The sequence below is a fragment of the Monopterus albus genome, unplaced genomic scaffold, assembly GCF_001952655.1.
Source record: "Monopterus albus unplaced genomic scaffold, M_albus_1.0 scaffold225.1, whole genome shotgun sequence".
Classification (NCBI taxonomy): Eukaryota; Metazoa; Chordata; class Actinopteri; order Synbranchiformes; family Synbranchidae; genus Monopterus; species Monopterus albus.
Genome location: NW_018128105.1, coordinates 405,648 through 420,786, shown reverse-complemented (window position 1 = coordinate 420,786; position 15,139 = coordinate 405,648). Strand labels below are relative to the sequence as shown.

The following is a 15,139-nucleotide window of genomic DNA, read 5'->3' as shown; positions in this document are numbered from 1 at the left end:
AACTTTGGATTCCCCTGGATGTATGTGTTTGCTGGCTCTGACCTGGGACTGATACCGACCGTGAGTTTTGTGTTTCGCCTTGTCTTGTATGGTTTTGTTTAGTTTTAGTTCGCTTATTAAAGAGACGGTTTTGTTCATCACTTCCTTGTCTGGCCATTTAATGGGTTCACCAAACACTTTTCGGCCGCATTACGCGCCCCGTTTCTGACACCATAGTCAAGTCTGAAGTAGCAACAAAAGCCTGAATTTAAACTAAAACTAGAAAGTATACTCTACAAATATAAATGTTTTCATTTTGCACTAATCTAAACGCAAAGCGATTCCTTACCTTCTTTTTCCTTGAAACAGATTTTATAGATGTTGCCTCCAACCTTTTCAATCATCCCACAGTCGCCTCCCCCAGAATCCCGTCTTTTCTGAAAGTGTCTCCTGATCTTATCCTTCTCTCTGTCTGTCAGATCCTTTGCTTCAAAAAACAGTGGATGCTGGTATTCATCCATCCTGCCTCAAATTCTGAACATTAAGAAAAACTGAATAACAACGGCACTCCTGTCTGCCTCTGTACTGAGTGAATGGTGCTCTGTGTAGAACCCTTTCTTTCTTTCACTTTCTCCTACTGTGCCACTTCCTGATGAGCAAGTTTTTACAAGCTGGCACTTTACAGGAATTGATCAAGTGTGTGTTTAAGTTGGGTGTCTCCCTGTTTGGCTTGTTGTTCACAAGCTTGTTGGTCAGTGATTAAGGTCATGTTAAGATGATAACATTGATGATGATACTTTAATATGATGTTGATACATGTTTAAGGATTGTTTTTGATGATATTGACATAAGTTAGGTTTTGGAAGTTTGACCATTTGACATGTTGCGATTTCACACCATAGAAAAATAGAAACAAATCCAACATAAACACTGTCACAAGGTGTAAGTACTGGTGTAAACCTGACATCCTCCAGTATTACCACCCCAACCCACCGTCCTACTCAGATTAAAAACTGTACAGATGACGTGTCAACAATGACACGTCAGCTGTCACCCTGACAATATTTATCTCCGCCAAGGAAGGTGTGTGTGTGTGTGTGTGTGTGTGTGTGTGTGTGTGTGTGTTGGTTAGCAGGATTACGGACAAATGGCTGAATGAGTCATTAGCGCACTGTGTACAGACATGGGTGGGGACCAACCGATTTTAGCTGAAAAAGGTCAAGGTAAAGGTCACGAAAATAATGGAAAAAAACATTTCTAGATATGTCAGCTTGCTTTTCATTTTTGAGGCAGGGGTCATTCTGCATCACATTTTCGAGTTAACCTCAGAAAAACTGCAGTGGAAAAAATCACATATGACACTTAAATTGTCTTGCTCTGTTATTGATGACATTCAATTGCATTTTTCAACCTCTTATTATGGAAATATGTAGACAACATGGACTAAATCACAGGATTCTGTTGGATTTTTAAACCAGGTGGTCATTCTCCTGCTCACTTTGCTTGTATTGACCTTGGCCATGAGAGAGAAGGGCATATATAATGTGTATTTTTAAATACAAGTGACTACCTTGCAACAGCAATATCCATCCATTTTCTTCCGCTTATCCGGGGCCGGGTCGCGGGGGCAGCAGTCTAAGCAAAGATGCCCAGACTTCCCTCTCTCCAGACACTTCCCCCAGGAGGCATCCGAAACAGATGCCCGAGCCACCTCAGCTGGCTCCTCTCGATGTGGAGGAGCAGCGGTTCTACTCTGAGCTCCTCCCAGGTGACCGAGCTCCTCACCCTATCTCTAAGGGTGCTACCCCACCCTTAGCAACAGCAATAATGTGGTAAATAATTCACAGGAATATGTCTTTGGAACATATTATCTGTTTTTCTAAGAAAAGTCACTCTTTTAATTGACTGTTACAGTAGCAGCAGGATTTTCTGTCCTTATTAGTGACCACATTTATATTACATGTAGTCATTAGATTCAGTCTCTCACTATGCGAAAGTCAACAATTCTTTTGAGAATCAAGGAGTGTCAAGGGGTAAATCTTTTTCTGCCTGTTTTTGTGAAATATAAAATCTATTTCTTTATATTAATTTCCCTGTACCAATTGAAATATCAACTAAATAATAATACTTCATAATTTTCTGACAATATGTTCTCTATAAGTTTGGGTATAGGAGTCAGTTCTGATAACTGGTTGTCATTTAAACCTCTTTATTTTACCATCAACAAAATCTAAAACTTTACAGTGACCCCATCAATGATACAACACTTTATATGGATTCAAACACATTCAAACTTCCAGAACAGCTCCTAATCAGATGATTTGTTTTTGAAGAAAATTCATTGTGAAACAACAAAAACCATAAATGATGTAATTTAATAAATGAAAGTATGACCTCTATTCTAGAGGTTTTAACTCGCTGGTATCCGAGATAAAGCAGCCCAGGAATAATTAATATATTCTTTAGTTCAGAAAGAAAGAAAAAGAAAAGATTGTTGTGAAAAATGCTCTTTTGGCTGAGCTGTTTGAATGACAGTACCTGACAGGCTCACCTCTGCTGGTAAACAGACTTGCTCTGCAACCTACTGTGCATGTAATGGACAGTAGTGTTAGTGGTATTTAAAAATAAAGACTACATCAGCATCAAACAGACTAAAGTAACATTTGCAAGAAAGTTTACCATCTGTTTAATGCACTGCAGCTGAGTAGCTAATTGGCTAACTAGCTTGTAAACTGGTGTTAGTAGTGAACAGGCTAAGGCACAGGACAAGTTGTGTTCACATGCTGTAGTGAAATAAGGTGTCCATCTTCCTAGCTGCAAAAGAGACATCAATGCAAAACTAGGGTGAGCCATTTTGAAATGAAAAAAATCTCTCTTTTTTTGGTTTCTGAAAACATAGTAATTGTAAATGAATTACATATATTTTCTCAGTAACTAAGAGATTACAATTACATTTATTTTCCAATTTAATTACAGTGACTTGATACATGTAACTAGTTACTCCCCAGACTTGCATTAAAACATAACTATTTTATATTATTCCTAAGACTACGACTGTATTTTCCTACACTTGTGGCCTTTGCACAGTGGAAAATACATCACTTCACCTGAAGGTGATGAGGTAGTCCGGGTAGGCTTGATTATCTTGAAACACAACGTATAGGTCTGGTTGGTGTATTTGGTCCACCACACTGTCATAGAGGTCATGGGGCTGCTGGTAACTGCGAGGAGGAGGCACCTTCATGCTTTTGTGGCCTGCATCGTAGACACCAGTCAGGACTCGGACCACGAACATTGACCGAGAACCATCATGAGCTGGACTGGAGTAACCGACTGACAAGCTGGCGTTTACGGCGAAATAGGTTCCATCACCATATAAAGTTCCTGAGAACAGGAAGAAATGAGGAACTAAGGCTTGTGGAACTAGATTAATTACAAAAAGAAATAGATTAGAACTATAGAACATACTGTATTTTCCCTTTTCAGAGTAATGTAATTTTAACTGTAAATAGGCTATCAGTTCTCTAAACGGGTCCCTTTTTCAATGATATTCTGCTGCATAAGAATTAAAACATTTTATGGAAGTAAAATAACCACTTGTTCAAAATATGGAAAAATATAGGCACTTGTTGCTTTAGATCAGTGTTAATATACTGCTGCTGAAGCAATAATTACTTTTTACTAAAACTGTTCTCAACTTTAAGGAATCTTATAGATTATACTTGAAACTGCATGTACAAGTAAAATTATGTTTGTTTGTTGTGAATCGCACAAAAAGATCATTACCATTGCATCCAGCAAAGCTCCTGTTGAACCCATTTTTCATGATAGGGATGCAGTTGTTCTTGGCTGTGCCATGGTACAGAAGCTTTTCACCTGCTCCACCACAGTGTACATTCTTATCAGACATGTTCTTCTTCTGTGCTTGATAGGCACGAAGCAGATGAACATTCTGCAAACGCTCGATCTGTCAAGAAAGATGAAAAAAGTTCAGCTACCAAAACATTCCTGGAGGACACAAATCTTCAACGGACATAAACAGTTTGCAATATGTTCAACTCTGCAAGATCCTGCTGTCATAAAAATTTATCTAAATGTAAGCTACTAAGCTATTATAAATGAATAATAAATTATAAAATCATCCTATTAAGCTCTGCACAATTGTGAATATATATGTAGATATATAAAATCTAGACAACACATCAATGATGAAAGCCATGGCTGGTTGGCATTATGTTGTCAGGTTGTTCATCAGTCCGTCTGGCCCATTCTAGTGAACATGATCTCAGACGACTTGAGGGAATTTCATCAAATTTGGCACAAAGATCCAGTTGGACTCATGAATTAACTGATTACATTTTGGTGGTTAAAAGGTCACTGTGTCCTTCAGTCTGTGTCTTTCCTGTGATTTTGACTTGTTGGCAGAGGCATACACCCACAAAGTGGTAATTTTAGTCATATATACTGTATAACAGAAGATTGTGCAGTAACAAACTGAAGGTGCTTCTGAAATCTATAGACAGTCAGTGTTTTATTGTGGTGAAAGCCACCCACCTTCATTACAGTCTGGGTGACAGTTTGTTTGAAGGCTTTCTCCACGGTCTGGTACTCCGGAGAGGAAGGCTGCAGTGTGACCACCTTCAGATTTTCACCAGTAGCCATGTTGTCCCAGTACAGGGGAAGAGTGAGGTCTGCAACAAGTTAGAGAAGTTAATGAATAGAAAAATCTCAAACACTGAGAGAACCTCTGTTATGAGTGTTGTTTCCACAGACAAATCAAGTGAAATCTGATCTAAACTCATAAGTAAAATAAGTATAATACATTTGCAGGGTCTCAAAAAGGTTTAAGGACACAGCCTTCCAACACCTTTAAAGCTTAGTAATTAGCATGATAGAAATAACATTGAGCCAGCAGATAACTACCTTAGCTTAGACAGAGCTATAACACTTAGTGGAAATTAATTCCTGTTTTACCAGTGCTAACATGACAATCAGATCTAGTCTGTAAAAGTCCTCACCATCCAAACAATTCAGAACTTACTATGTTACAGTACTTATTACTCATCAAGAGCCATCTTCTCACCTGGCAGATTATTAAGTCGTTTAAGTTTTGCTGACTGTCCAGTTACTCGTCTTTTGGCCTCCATCCTCTTTAGATCCACACTCCATGGGATGCCCCGTGCGTCCAGTATTTCTTCGTTTACATCACTGCTTTCCAGCTTGCGATGGGCAATTTTGGGGAGTTTCTCCCAGTTGCCGCTGTGTTGCTGGATGCACCATGCCACATGAGTGTATAAATCTTCTTCCTCCTCCCTGACTGTCATCTCTCTCCTAATGTTACTGATAGTGTGAATCATCTGTATCATTTGTCTGACCCTATCTTCTAACCCTCTCACTGTTAAGCTGCCAGACTGGTCCCACTGAATGGAGAGACCCACAGTCTCCACCAGCTGCTTCAGATCCTTCATGTTGTTCTGGGTGAGGCTTTCCAGCTGCTCCTTAGTGAATGTGTGTGTGGAGCATTGAGTCAGATACAGGTCCTTCAGCTTCTTCATGGCATCATCAACATTTTTTTTGCAAAGACCCAGGAAATTGAAGATGGACTGCTGTTGACTTGTGGAGCTGGTTTGGAGGAAGCTTAAATCTGTGTTAACAGACACTGTTGAGTGTTGTGGCATATGAGGCAACTGAGACAATCGATCAAAAGATGATACTCAATAAATTTCAACCACAGGACTGATTTTAAAAAATGTATAAACAACCACAAAATGGATGACCTTGATGCTAAGATGAAACAAGAGTTGAATTGTCATTACCTGTCTTGATTTCCTTATGGGGAAACAACTGCATTGCTTGCTTTTTGAACACCAGGAAAGCATTGATGTTAATCAGGACTAGGCGGATGTTGGTGAGACAGTGGAGAGCAGTGGTTGACATGGCGGTGTTTAAGCCTCGGAGCATGGCTGATGCCACAACACCAGGGTCTAACCCACCAGTTCCTGGACAATCATTCCAACAAACAAAATTTCATAAATAAATTTTTGCTGGTGACTTGACATTTAAATTGTTTTTTTTATTTTTGTTGTCTCTTATCCAGTATTTACCAGCACAAATGGCAGGAATGGCCACAGACTTGTATTGAAAGGCTTCACAATGTTGAATTATGCGACACATTAATTGTTCAATGGCGCCTGCATAATATTCTCCATGCACATGTAGAATTGCTTTACAAGGAAATGATCCAGGTGGGGTTTTATAAACATCTCCTCGTTTCACCTTTGCTGCACACAAAACAGTAGAATAGATTTAAAGAGCTGTTGAGTGTGTGTGCTGTTTGGGAATGTGTAACTCGTCTCTTTTTCTCACCGTTTCTTAGTATCGTTGCCACATCTGGTCCAGCCACATTTAAGATATCTTTGCACAAACTATCTGTAGAAAAAAGACAACTGTTTAAAGTAATTGCCAAGTGATGTACATTGCAGTTCCAGTCTTCTGCCCACAAGAGTGCCCTGAAACCACTTAACATATATTACAAAAATCCTTCCAGCAACCTGCTGACTGGACTTATGTACCGTGAGCAGCTATGGCAGTTCTCACCTACCTGTCACAAAATCAGTGAAGTCAGTAATGTTCACAATGGCATCTGTTTTCTCATTAATGATGTTGCCAAACACCAGCTGTAGTTTAACCCTGCCCCCCACTGTCATGTTGATGTCATCAAGGTCACTACTGAGGGACCTGAAGGTTACTGAGAGGAAGAAAATATTTTCATATTTCAGTTGTTTTATCTGATGACTGAGGGCTTTTCAATTTTAACCTCTGACCAACTACAGTAATAAAATACTTCTTCCACAATAACACATCTGTTATTAGGTTGGTAACAGGTAAGCTAGTTTACCTTGGCCTCCCTGGGTCATGCTGAAGCTAAGGTAGACCTCATGGTAGCACTGTAAATACAAATCCATGTAGTAAACATTATGGCTTCATATGTGCATCTGCAAATCATGCATATAGGTGTAACCTGTCATGAAAGGACACCTGCCAGTCAAAGGACAAGGCTAAGATGTGCTAAGCATTGAAGCACCGTAGAAAGGGGACCTGCTGCTGTGTAACGGGTCAACTTTGATATTGAAGTAAACAATGAGCAGTGTAGCCTAATTACCTGACAGCAGTATTAGAGTTTAAAACCTTCAGAAATGCTGTTGATCAGGTGGTTTAAATAATAATGGAGTAAAATAAAACTGGCAGATTGGTTAATTGGTCAGTGTTTTATGTGGTTATACTTAAATATTCAATGCCAAAGGCACAGTTTAAGGATGTTTTATCATGTTCATTTGGCACGATTAGTTGGATCTAAGTGAGAGAAATGTCCAAGCAGTATGCTGTGTGTTTATACTTGTGCTAAATAGTTTTTGTAAAAGCATAATTCATGTTTATTCATTTTGGTGGTTCACAAGAATGTACTGTAGGTAAGGTATTGCCAAGTGAAAGGATAAATTGGCCAGGTTTGTTTTGGTAACTTTGTTTAAAACTACTGTAATTGTAGTTTAAGTTCTTTGTTGCTGGAACCAACAGTGGCATCATTTATTTCCACACATTGTTCTTTCTTATGTCCAGGTTTGTGAAACAGAAGTGATAGAGAACTGGAAAACAACAATGTATTGTTGCTCCATTTTGTGTAAAATGCGCTGACATACTGTAGTGGAACAGTGATCTACTCCATGCTTCTGTTTCACTTGGCTGTCACTGGCACTGTGGGGGGTGGGGACTCACAATGAATAGCAACCATGGCTGTACCAGCTTTTTGAATTTGTAAGTGTGAATGGCTTGTAATACCATCATATAGGCTGCTCCCAGCTCTACATGCACTAACTGTTTTCTGACTCTGCCTTGAAGACACATGACTTGACTCAGAAGACATTAGTGTATGACTGTGCCTCAAGTACAGTGATTCTGTGTTGCTAATGCTGTGACAAGTGAACTGTGGCAAAGGTTGAATTGATTCACAGATGGCATTTGATAATGAAAAGATAAATTTTGAAATATGGTTTAATTCTGTTACCTTTCTTGATCCTGATCTGAAATCTGCTCTGCACTTATTTATCACTAGTGCAATTAAAAGTATCTTACGGCACTATCCATGATAGGACCTTTGTGTTACACGTACGCATGGTTACTATAAAAGTTTTCTCACCTCAGAGTCAGGATAGTCAGGTTTAATGACGATGTGGATGTTGGAGAGAGACCCAGAAGATGTAGATAATCCAAACTGCCGAATGTTCTCATTCAAAACTTGAATGGCTTCTGTCAGTGGGTATTTTAACACCCTTCCAGGTCCAATAACTGGGAAGGCCACTGAACACCAGCCCTGCTGTACACAGAGGTCCAGACACTTTCTCAGCCCATTACCAAGAGCCTGCAAAACAAAAGTTGGACATTTTCTCAAAAAACAAATAATCATTTGTTCATTTATAGAGTAAAAATATCTAAACAAACCATTAAATTGTGCCATATCTTAAGAAATTATTAAAACAAGTCATTTAACATAAAATACTTCAGATTCTCATAACTGTTGTACTGAAGCTTGATGGCTTCCCCCCAATGGCACTTGTATTTCATGTCACATTTTAGTTTATAATGATTGATCAGTGATTGCTGACATACAGAACAAACAGACTTATCAGTGACCATTTAGCTACTAGACTAATACTAAATAGCTCCCATTGGCACAGAGAATGACTCTATGTGTTGCTGCTCTCCCGAGTTTCATATCTTTCTGGGTTTTTACAGCATTTTTTCTAAATAATTTTTTAGTTATTGTTGCTCTTATGAAAGCTAACTGCCTAAGTGTGGTAGCGCTTGTGACACATGCCACCAGCTCAGCTGAACTAGCTAAACCAGTTTGTGTGCTTGACTTAACCTTATGTTGACAGCATTGGGTTTTGTGCTATAAATAGGAATCCCAAATTCAAACACATCCATTGCCCTGCCCTGTCCTTTGTTAAACTCTCAAACACAGTTATGAGTCCCCCAGGTATTGTACTGTACCTGCACACTCTGCCCTCTGACTCCATCCCATGGCAGACATTCAATGAAATAGATTTTGGAGCAGCTCAGAGATCGAGACCCATCAACCTCCAGGACATCACCAGGGACAACGTTACACCTGGCTGCCATCTGGTCAAAATTTATCCTGACTGCATCGCCTGCTTTCCTCAACAGATCTGCACCAATTTTAGTAGAAGTCAGCTTTTTGTTGATCATGGGGACCACCAACACATCCACCTGTGGAAATGATGCATTGATTTGTAAATGAGGTGCATTGTTGTTTGATTTAAAATAGAACAGAATAAAATGGAAGTAGTCTCACCTGCTCATCTATCAAACTGCAAAGCTTGATTGCTAGATTGATTGTGTTGACCTCCATGCTGCAGCACCCTCCTGTGATGGAAAGGCTGGGTCTGTTTAGACTTGTGGTTAGTGGTAGAGTGTTCACATCTGGGGAGTCCACTTTTTGCTGTTCAGTGATGAGAACATGACAAGAACTCTCCACCAGCTCCTTGCTCACTTTACCGTCTGATTGGAAGTACCGCTGAGCTCCTGGTCCTTCAAGAATCAGTGTGTCTGATGTAAGACTGGCTAGAGCTGTGCTTAAGGTTGCCTTACTTTCCTGGACCAGGCAACGAGGGCCAGAAATGGACACACAAGCACATGGAAAATGTGAGGCGTTTAATGTCACCTTGGTCTGCTTCATCCCAATCAGGTCTAATACTTTATCAAAGCAGTCGACCAGTTCAGGAGACAGGTTCAATGTCTCTTGTGTCCTGATATGGTTCATCTGGTAGTCATGCAGAACCTCTTTCAGCTTGTTCACATTTTCACTGTACCCCACAAGTCGTACCTCTGTGGTTCCAGTGAGTCCTGGGATGAAGCTGACATCCACTCTGAACCTTCGACTGTTCACCAGGTCTTTGGTTTTAATGAGAATTTCCTTCACACTATCAAGACCTGGAGGTATAGCTGCAGCACCCTGCAGTTTCACAGTGTCCACACTCAGGTCTCTCATTATTGCTGCCTCAGCCTCGTCCAGAGCGCCAGAGGACAAACTGAACAGGACCAGGTCAGATACAGCCTCTAGGAAAACTGTTTTTTTGAGGCTCTGCTGGAAATGAGCCTGGTACTTAGAGATGGCATCACTGGATTTTATGAAGACCATCAAATCTGTCGGGAGCTTCATTCTCTTTTCCGCTACTTTTTTCATCAGGTCACCAAGTTTTGTAGCTCCTGAATGCACCTGGTTGTCAGGGCCCTCTAATGTGATCATGGCATTACCTCTGTATATTTTAACTTCTGGGCAATGTGTTTGCATTTCTCGACTAAACTCTTTTTCTATCAGTTTGAACTGCTTTTCTCCAATTGGCAGTTCCTTCCAGATTAGTGTATTCTTTTCCAGGAGTGCAATTTTCTCCTTCACATCTTCCGTCTCTCCCACATCCATTTGTGACTATTTTACTTTTATCGCCCACCCTGGGTCGCATGGGTAGACTTGTTGTGTGTTTTTGTTTAGGAGCAAGCTGAGCACTCACTGGAGGCTATCTGTTGTATGTTTTTTTTCCTCTGTGACCAGCAATAAAGGGTCCCGTGAATAGCAAGTGTGTCGGTCCATGTGTCCCAAGCTAACACAACGCAGCACGGCCAGTCACCAGAGGGACAGGCGGGGGGGACTAAGAGGACAGTATAGAGACCCAAAGGCGACCGGTTACATAAACGATAAAAAAAAAAAAATAAAATAAATGTAAAAGTACATTTTTGTGTTGCCACATAAGCCAGCACAATAACATAAGCAACATTTTGATAATCAGATGTCGAGTCTACTCAGAAATCCCTTCAGACTGGTCTGGTCACATCGTCTAGCTCCAGCGTTTGTGATTACCATAATCATCACAGTGTCAGTCACATTTTCTAAAGCATAATGTTAACTCACCTGGTCCAGTGGCTCATCAGGGGTGTTTGGTGAACTGGTTCTGCTCACGGTCAGATGTAGCTCTCCAGAGGGAAGTAAGATATTGTGAAACTTCCTTTTCAAAACCCTTTCCTGGTCTGAAAATAGTAGTGAAGTAGCAACAAAAGCCTGAATTTAAACTAAAAGTGCATTTATATATACATATACACTTTGACATATATTCCAGCTATATTTTTAACACAAAGTGATTCCTTACCTTCTTTTTCCTTGAAACAGATTTTATAGATGTTGCCTCCAGCCTTCTCAATCTCGCCACAGCTGCCTCCCCCAGAATCCCTACTTTCCAGCATTTTCTTCGGTTTTGGTATTTTGTGTTTCTGATCTCGGACTGTTACCTCGGACTATTCTATTCTGCCTCGCCCACTTGTTATGAACTGCCATGGTGTATGATTAATTTCATCCATCCTGCCTCAAATTCTGAACCTTAAGTGAAACTCTAACTTCCACTTCTCTGTGTGCTGCTCTCTTGAATGAATCGTGTGGTTAGCACTGCTCTTCTTTCACTTTCATTTACTGTACTTTTGCCTCTTCCCTGTAATGAAGTGTTTGCAAATGGACACACCCCACAAGATCAGATTGCAAGTGTAGGTGACTTTCTTCCTCTTTGTCTTGTTGTAGATACTGTTGTCAGTGATACAGTAATGCAATGATGATAACACTGATGATGCAACTCTCAGCAAGGAAGAAAGATGATGTGTTCCTTTCTTTCCAGAACCCTTTCCTGTCTAAAAACATGTCAAGGACAACAAAGTCCTACTGAAACAAGCCCACGTTTCTATTAAAACAGCTACATTGTGTTTATAACTTGTTTGAACCTTATGGAAATTCTTAAATTCATTATGCACAAATTAGACAGGCATTGTCTCCAACTTTTTCTATCATTCTACATTCACTCCCCCCAGAGCTGTTTTTTATAAAAGTGTTTTCTGATCATTTTGCTCTCTCTGCCCATAAACTCTTTGGCTTCAAAGAACAGTGGTTGTTGATGTTCATCCATTTTTCCCCAATTTCAGGATTTAAAATAAAACTTTGAATCTTTTACATGGCAAGCTGTACATCGCCCAGCTCCTTTAAGGTGAAGTGAGCTCTGACTTGTTTTGAATTTCTTTCAGGTTGTATTTTTAGCATTTTTATGTTCATTTCCTTATAATTAGATCAGGTGTTTGCAAATACACTAGCCCAAATGGTCACTTTTAAATGGGACATTTCGCTGGTTAGTCGCATTGCATGAAGCATGATCTGATGAGGAAGATAAAATTGATGGGGATGAAGTAATGATGATGGTGATGATGATGATGATGGCTGCAAACCAGGATGTTGTAGTTCATAATTTCATGTGTCGTAATTTCCCAGCGTAGAAAATAAAAATAACCAAAACGGAGAAGCACCATCACACAAAAGATTCTGAGGTAAACCTGACATCCTACATTACCACTTCAAACCACTAGATGTCCTCATCAGACTTAAAAATAACTGATACAAAAAGAATTGACAATAAAACAGCAGCTTACATTCTCCCAGTACAAAGAGTCATCACAACCTCATAGAGTGACATTAACAGCCCAGTAATATTTGCACAAGAGGTCATAAACATACCAGGTCAAATAACCAGATATGATCTGGTTATTTGCACAATCTCAATACTGTGTTTACTTTGACATGGACAATCAGAGCCTTTGTTATTTTTCCTGTAGCCTGCACACAGTGGTCCAGAGCACAGAAAACTGACACCCCACTGAGAAAAGACTATTCAACTGCCATATAGATAGATACTTTATTACAGACTCGAGGTCCAGATCCATAAATACTAAAAAAAAAAAAACAATAAAAACCATAAAACAGTCAGCAATAAATAACAATAAAAAAAACAACCACCACCACCAATAAACAACTACCCTTTTAAAAGGCAGGTATACCAGTGTTTCCAAAGTACTGAAGTATATTACATATCACTATATGCAATATTAGTCAGCAATGAAACTATGTTGTTTCCAGAACTATTCAAATGACAAATAAATTTGTGCATCAAATTTCTTAAAACAGCAGATAGTGTACTGATCCGAGATGACACAAACAATTCACTGGCACTCATCCATCTAGGCCATTTCAATAATAACCTCAAGGCGTCATTTTAGGCCACTGTCAGTTTCCTAAGACTGCCTTTTTTATAATTAGACCATAGATGTGCAGTGTACAGGGAGTACAATACGCTTTAAACAGAGTCAATTTTACTCCATCCGAACGCAAGCCAAATTTCCGAACCAACACATTTGCTTGTGCAGACAACATGCGGCACTGCCGACCCCAAACAGAGAACATACATTCAAGAGTTGCTGAAGACCTGCTAAGCTGGGCCTAAAAATCACCAGATCATCTGCATACATTAAATGATTCACTATTGTATCTCCAACCATACATCCCGTTCTACACATATGTAGCTCCTCAGAGAAACCATTCATATAAAAATTAAACAAAATCGGGGACAACAGACTACCTTGCCTTACCCCGTTACAGGTCTGAAAGGGTGCAGATATACAATTACCCCATCTGACACACATAGTCTGGTGGGCATATCAATATGACAAGCACCTTACAATATATTTAGGCACTCGAGCGTCACACAGTTTCTGGAATAGCTTCCTATGATTCACTCGATCAAAAGCTTTAGAAGCATCTAAAAAACACATAAATACGGTAGAATTTTTACTTTAAAAGAACTAGTCAGTAAATATAAAAGCAAAAATATACATATCAGTGCCATGATTGGCTTTAAACCTAAACTGATTATCAGTAGAGCCAATAAGATTATGAAACCTACTCAAGAGAATTTCTTCAACAACTTTAGAAAGTATGTTAGCAAGTGCAATGGGTCTGATATGAACAAGAGGTACATGTGATCAAAATTTGTACAAGTGCATCTGTTCCAAACAAAATAGCATGTCACTAAATAACTGAAACTCAAAGGTCCACTTATTCAGGGGCTTTTAATGTGTCTCACAGGTGACCAGGATGTTCCATATTTGTTTCAAGTGATGACAAATGAGCCGGTTTCATTTCGTGAGGAAGGCTGTCAGATGTAGTTAAAAGCTCTGGTAAAAGGGCAAATTTGGATCGTTTTCTTTTTCTTTTCTTTTTTTTATAAAATGAAATATTAATAAGTACTAGTAGGTGTAAAGGTGTAGTCTGGAAAGGTTGGATTTCAGATTTCTGCTGTTGTGACTTAGCTGGACGGTTGGCTACACCATCGTGTCACTGGTGATGTACAGGTCTCTGTGCAGACATCTCTTCCACTGAAGCAACACAAATTCAGTCTTATCTACAGTCAGCTTTAGATGGTGCTTTGAATTCAGCCTCAAGAGATCCACAGGCAAACCGTGGGACCCGTTTCCACTTGAGGGATACAGCTGGTGATAGTGGTAGATTAAGGACCAGTAAAAGCTGGCAAGGTGCCAGTATTGGCTCCACAGGGAGAAGAAAGTGGAGACAGAGGAGACACAGGGGTATCAGTTCCCAGATTGAACCTGAGCTGCCCAAAAGGGTAATTGAGCTATTGTTGCTGTTAGACTGGCCCCAGTAGAACTGACCAAGGGGGCACTTATATTAGTCAGAGGGGCACTTGGGAGATGCATACTCTTACCAGAGGGCAACTGAACTATCCAAAGGTGTACTTAGGTGGCATATGGTCTCACCAGAAGATACTGGGGGGCACTTTGGCTCATCAAAGTGAAGTTTACAAGTTTACTTGAAGAAAGGTTGTTGAGGTTGCTGCTTCTGTGTGGTGCAACATTCTCTCACTATTATGACCCTGACAAAGGTATGAAGTGTGAACTGAGCCTTGGCGTGTTAGTAGTACACAGCTAGACATGAGAAAGTCGGCAGCACAATAGGAGATGGCTTTCAACTCTGTCATACCGGGGGAACTGGTATCACCAATAATAATAAACATGTTATTCAAACATACTGAACTGAAATTTGATTGGATGAATTTCTCCATAGAGAAATTTTAAGTTAAGCTCAGATGAAAGCCCCCAGAGCCGACAGCAACCGCAGGCGAAGAAATCATGTTTATCTGATGAAAACATTTCTGAATTCAAGGTGCACTTACAAGCTATTTTCCATAACCTTCAATTGTGTCCC

General features: G+C 39.9%; 2 protein-coding genes across 3 annotated transcripts in view; both read right to left on the bottom strand.

Moving 5' to 3' along the window:
- The window catches only part of LOC109971458 (uncharacterized), a 14,202-nt gene extending 2,923 nt beyond the window's left edge, over positions 1–11,279 (bottom strand). Inside the window, exons 1-2 of the mRNA XM_020619730.1 lie at positions 11,199–11,279; positions 10,964–11,079 (exon numbers count right to left, since the gene is read on the bottom strand). The gene's annotated coding sequence lies outside the window, so the exon portion shown is untranslated. The remainder of the gene's footprint in view (positions 1–10,963; positions 11,080–11,198) is intronic.
- On the bottom strand, positions 2,376–10,455 carry LOC109971469 (poly [ADP-ribose] polymerase 14-like). 2 transcript variants are annotated; one of them, XM_020619746.1, is made up of 13 exons: positions 9,350–10,455; positions 9,028–9,264; positions 8,174–8,395; positions 6,878–6,926; positions 6,581–6,727; positions 6,346–6,408; positions 6,084–6,260; positions 5,796–5,978; positions 5,063–5,623; positions 4,534–4,670; positions 3,766–3,946; positions 3,087–3,363; positions 2,376–2,793 (listed from the first exon to the last, which is right to left on the bottom strand). In XM_020619746.1, the coding sequence occupies exons 1-13, from the start codon at positions 10,346–10,348 to the stop codon at positions 2,790–2,792; spliced, it is 3,237 nt and encodes a 1,078-aa protein (XP_020475402.1). In that variant the 5' UTR covers positions 10,349–10,455; the 3' UTR covers positions 2,376–2,789. The 2 variants fall into 2 exon arrangements, with proteins under 2 accessions (XP_020475402.1, XP_020475403.1); XM_020619747.1 differs by lacking the exon at positions 6,084–6,260 and having other exon boundaries at positions 2,376–3,363.
- Positions 11,280–15,139: the final 3,860 nt, after the last annotated feature.

Coding starts and splice junctions, on each gene's coding strand:
- LOC109971469 (XM_020619746.1), bottom strand. CDS start 10,348: ATGCAAACACATTGCCCAGAAGTTAAAATATACAGAGGTAATGCCATG. Junction 9,265..9,349: donor GCAGTTTGATAGATGAGCAG/GTGAGACTACTT, acceptor TCATTTCCACAG/GTGGATGTGTTGGTGGTCCC. Junction 5,979..6,083: donor CATTCCTGCCATTTGTGCTG/GTAAATACTGGA, acceptor ATGATTGTCCAG/GAACTGGTGGGTTAGACCCT.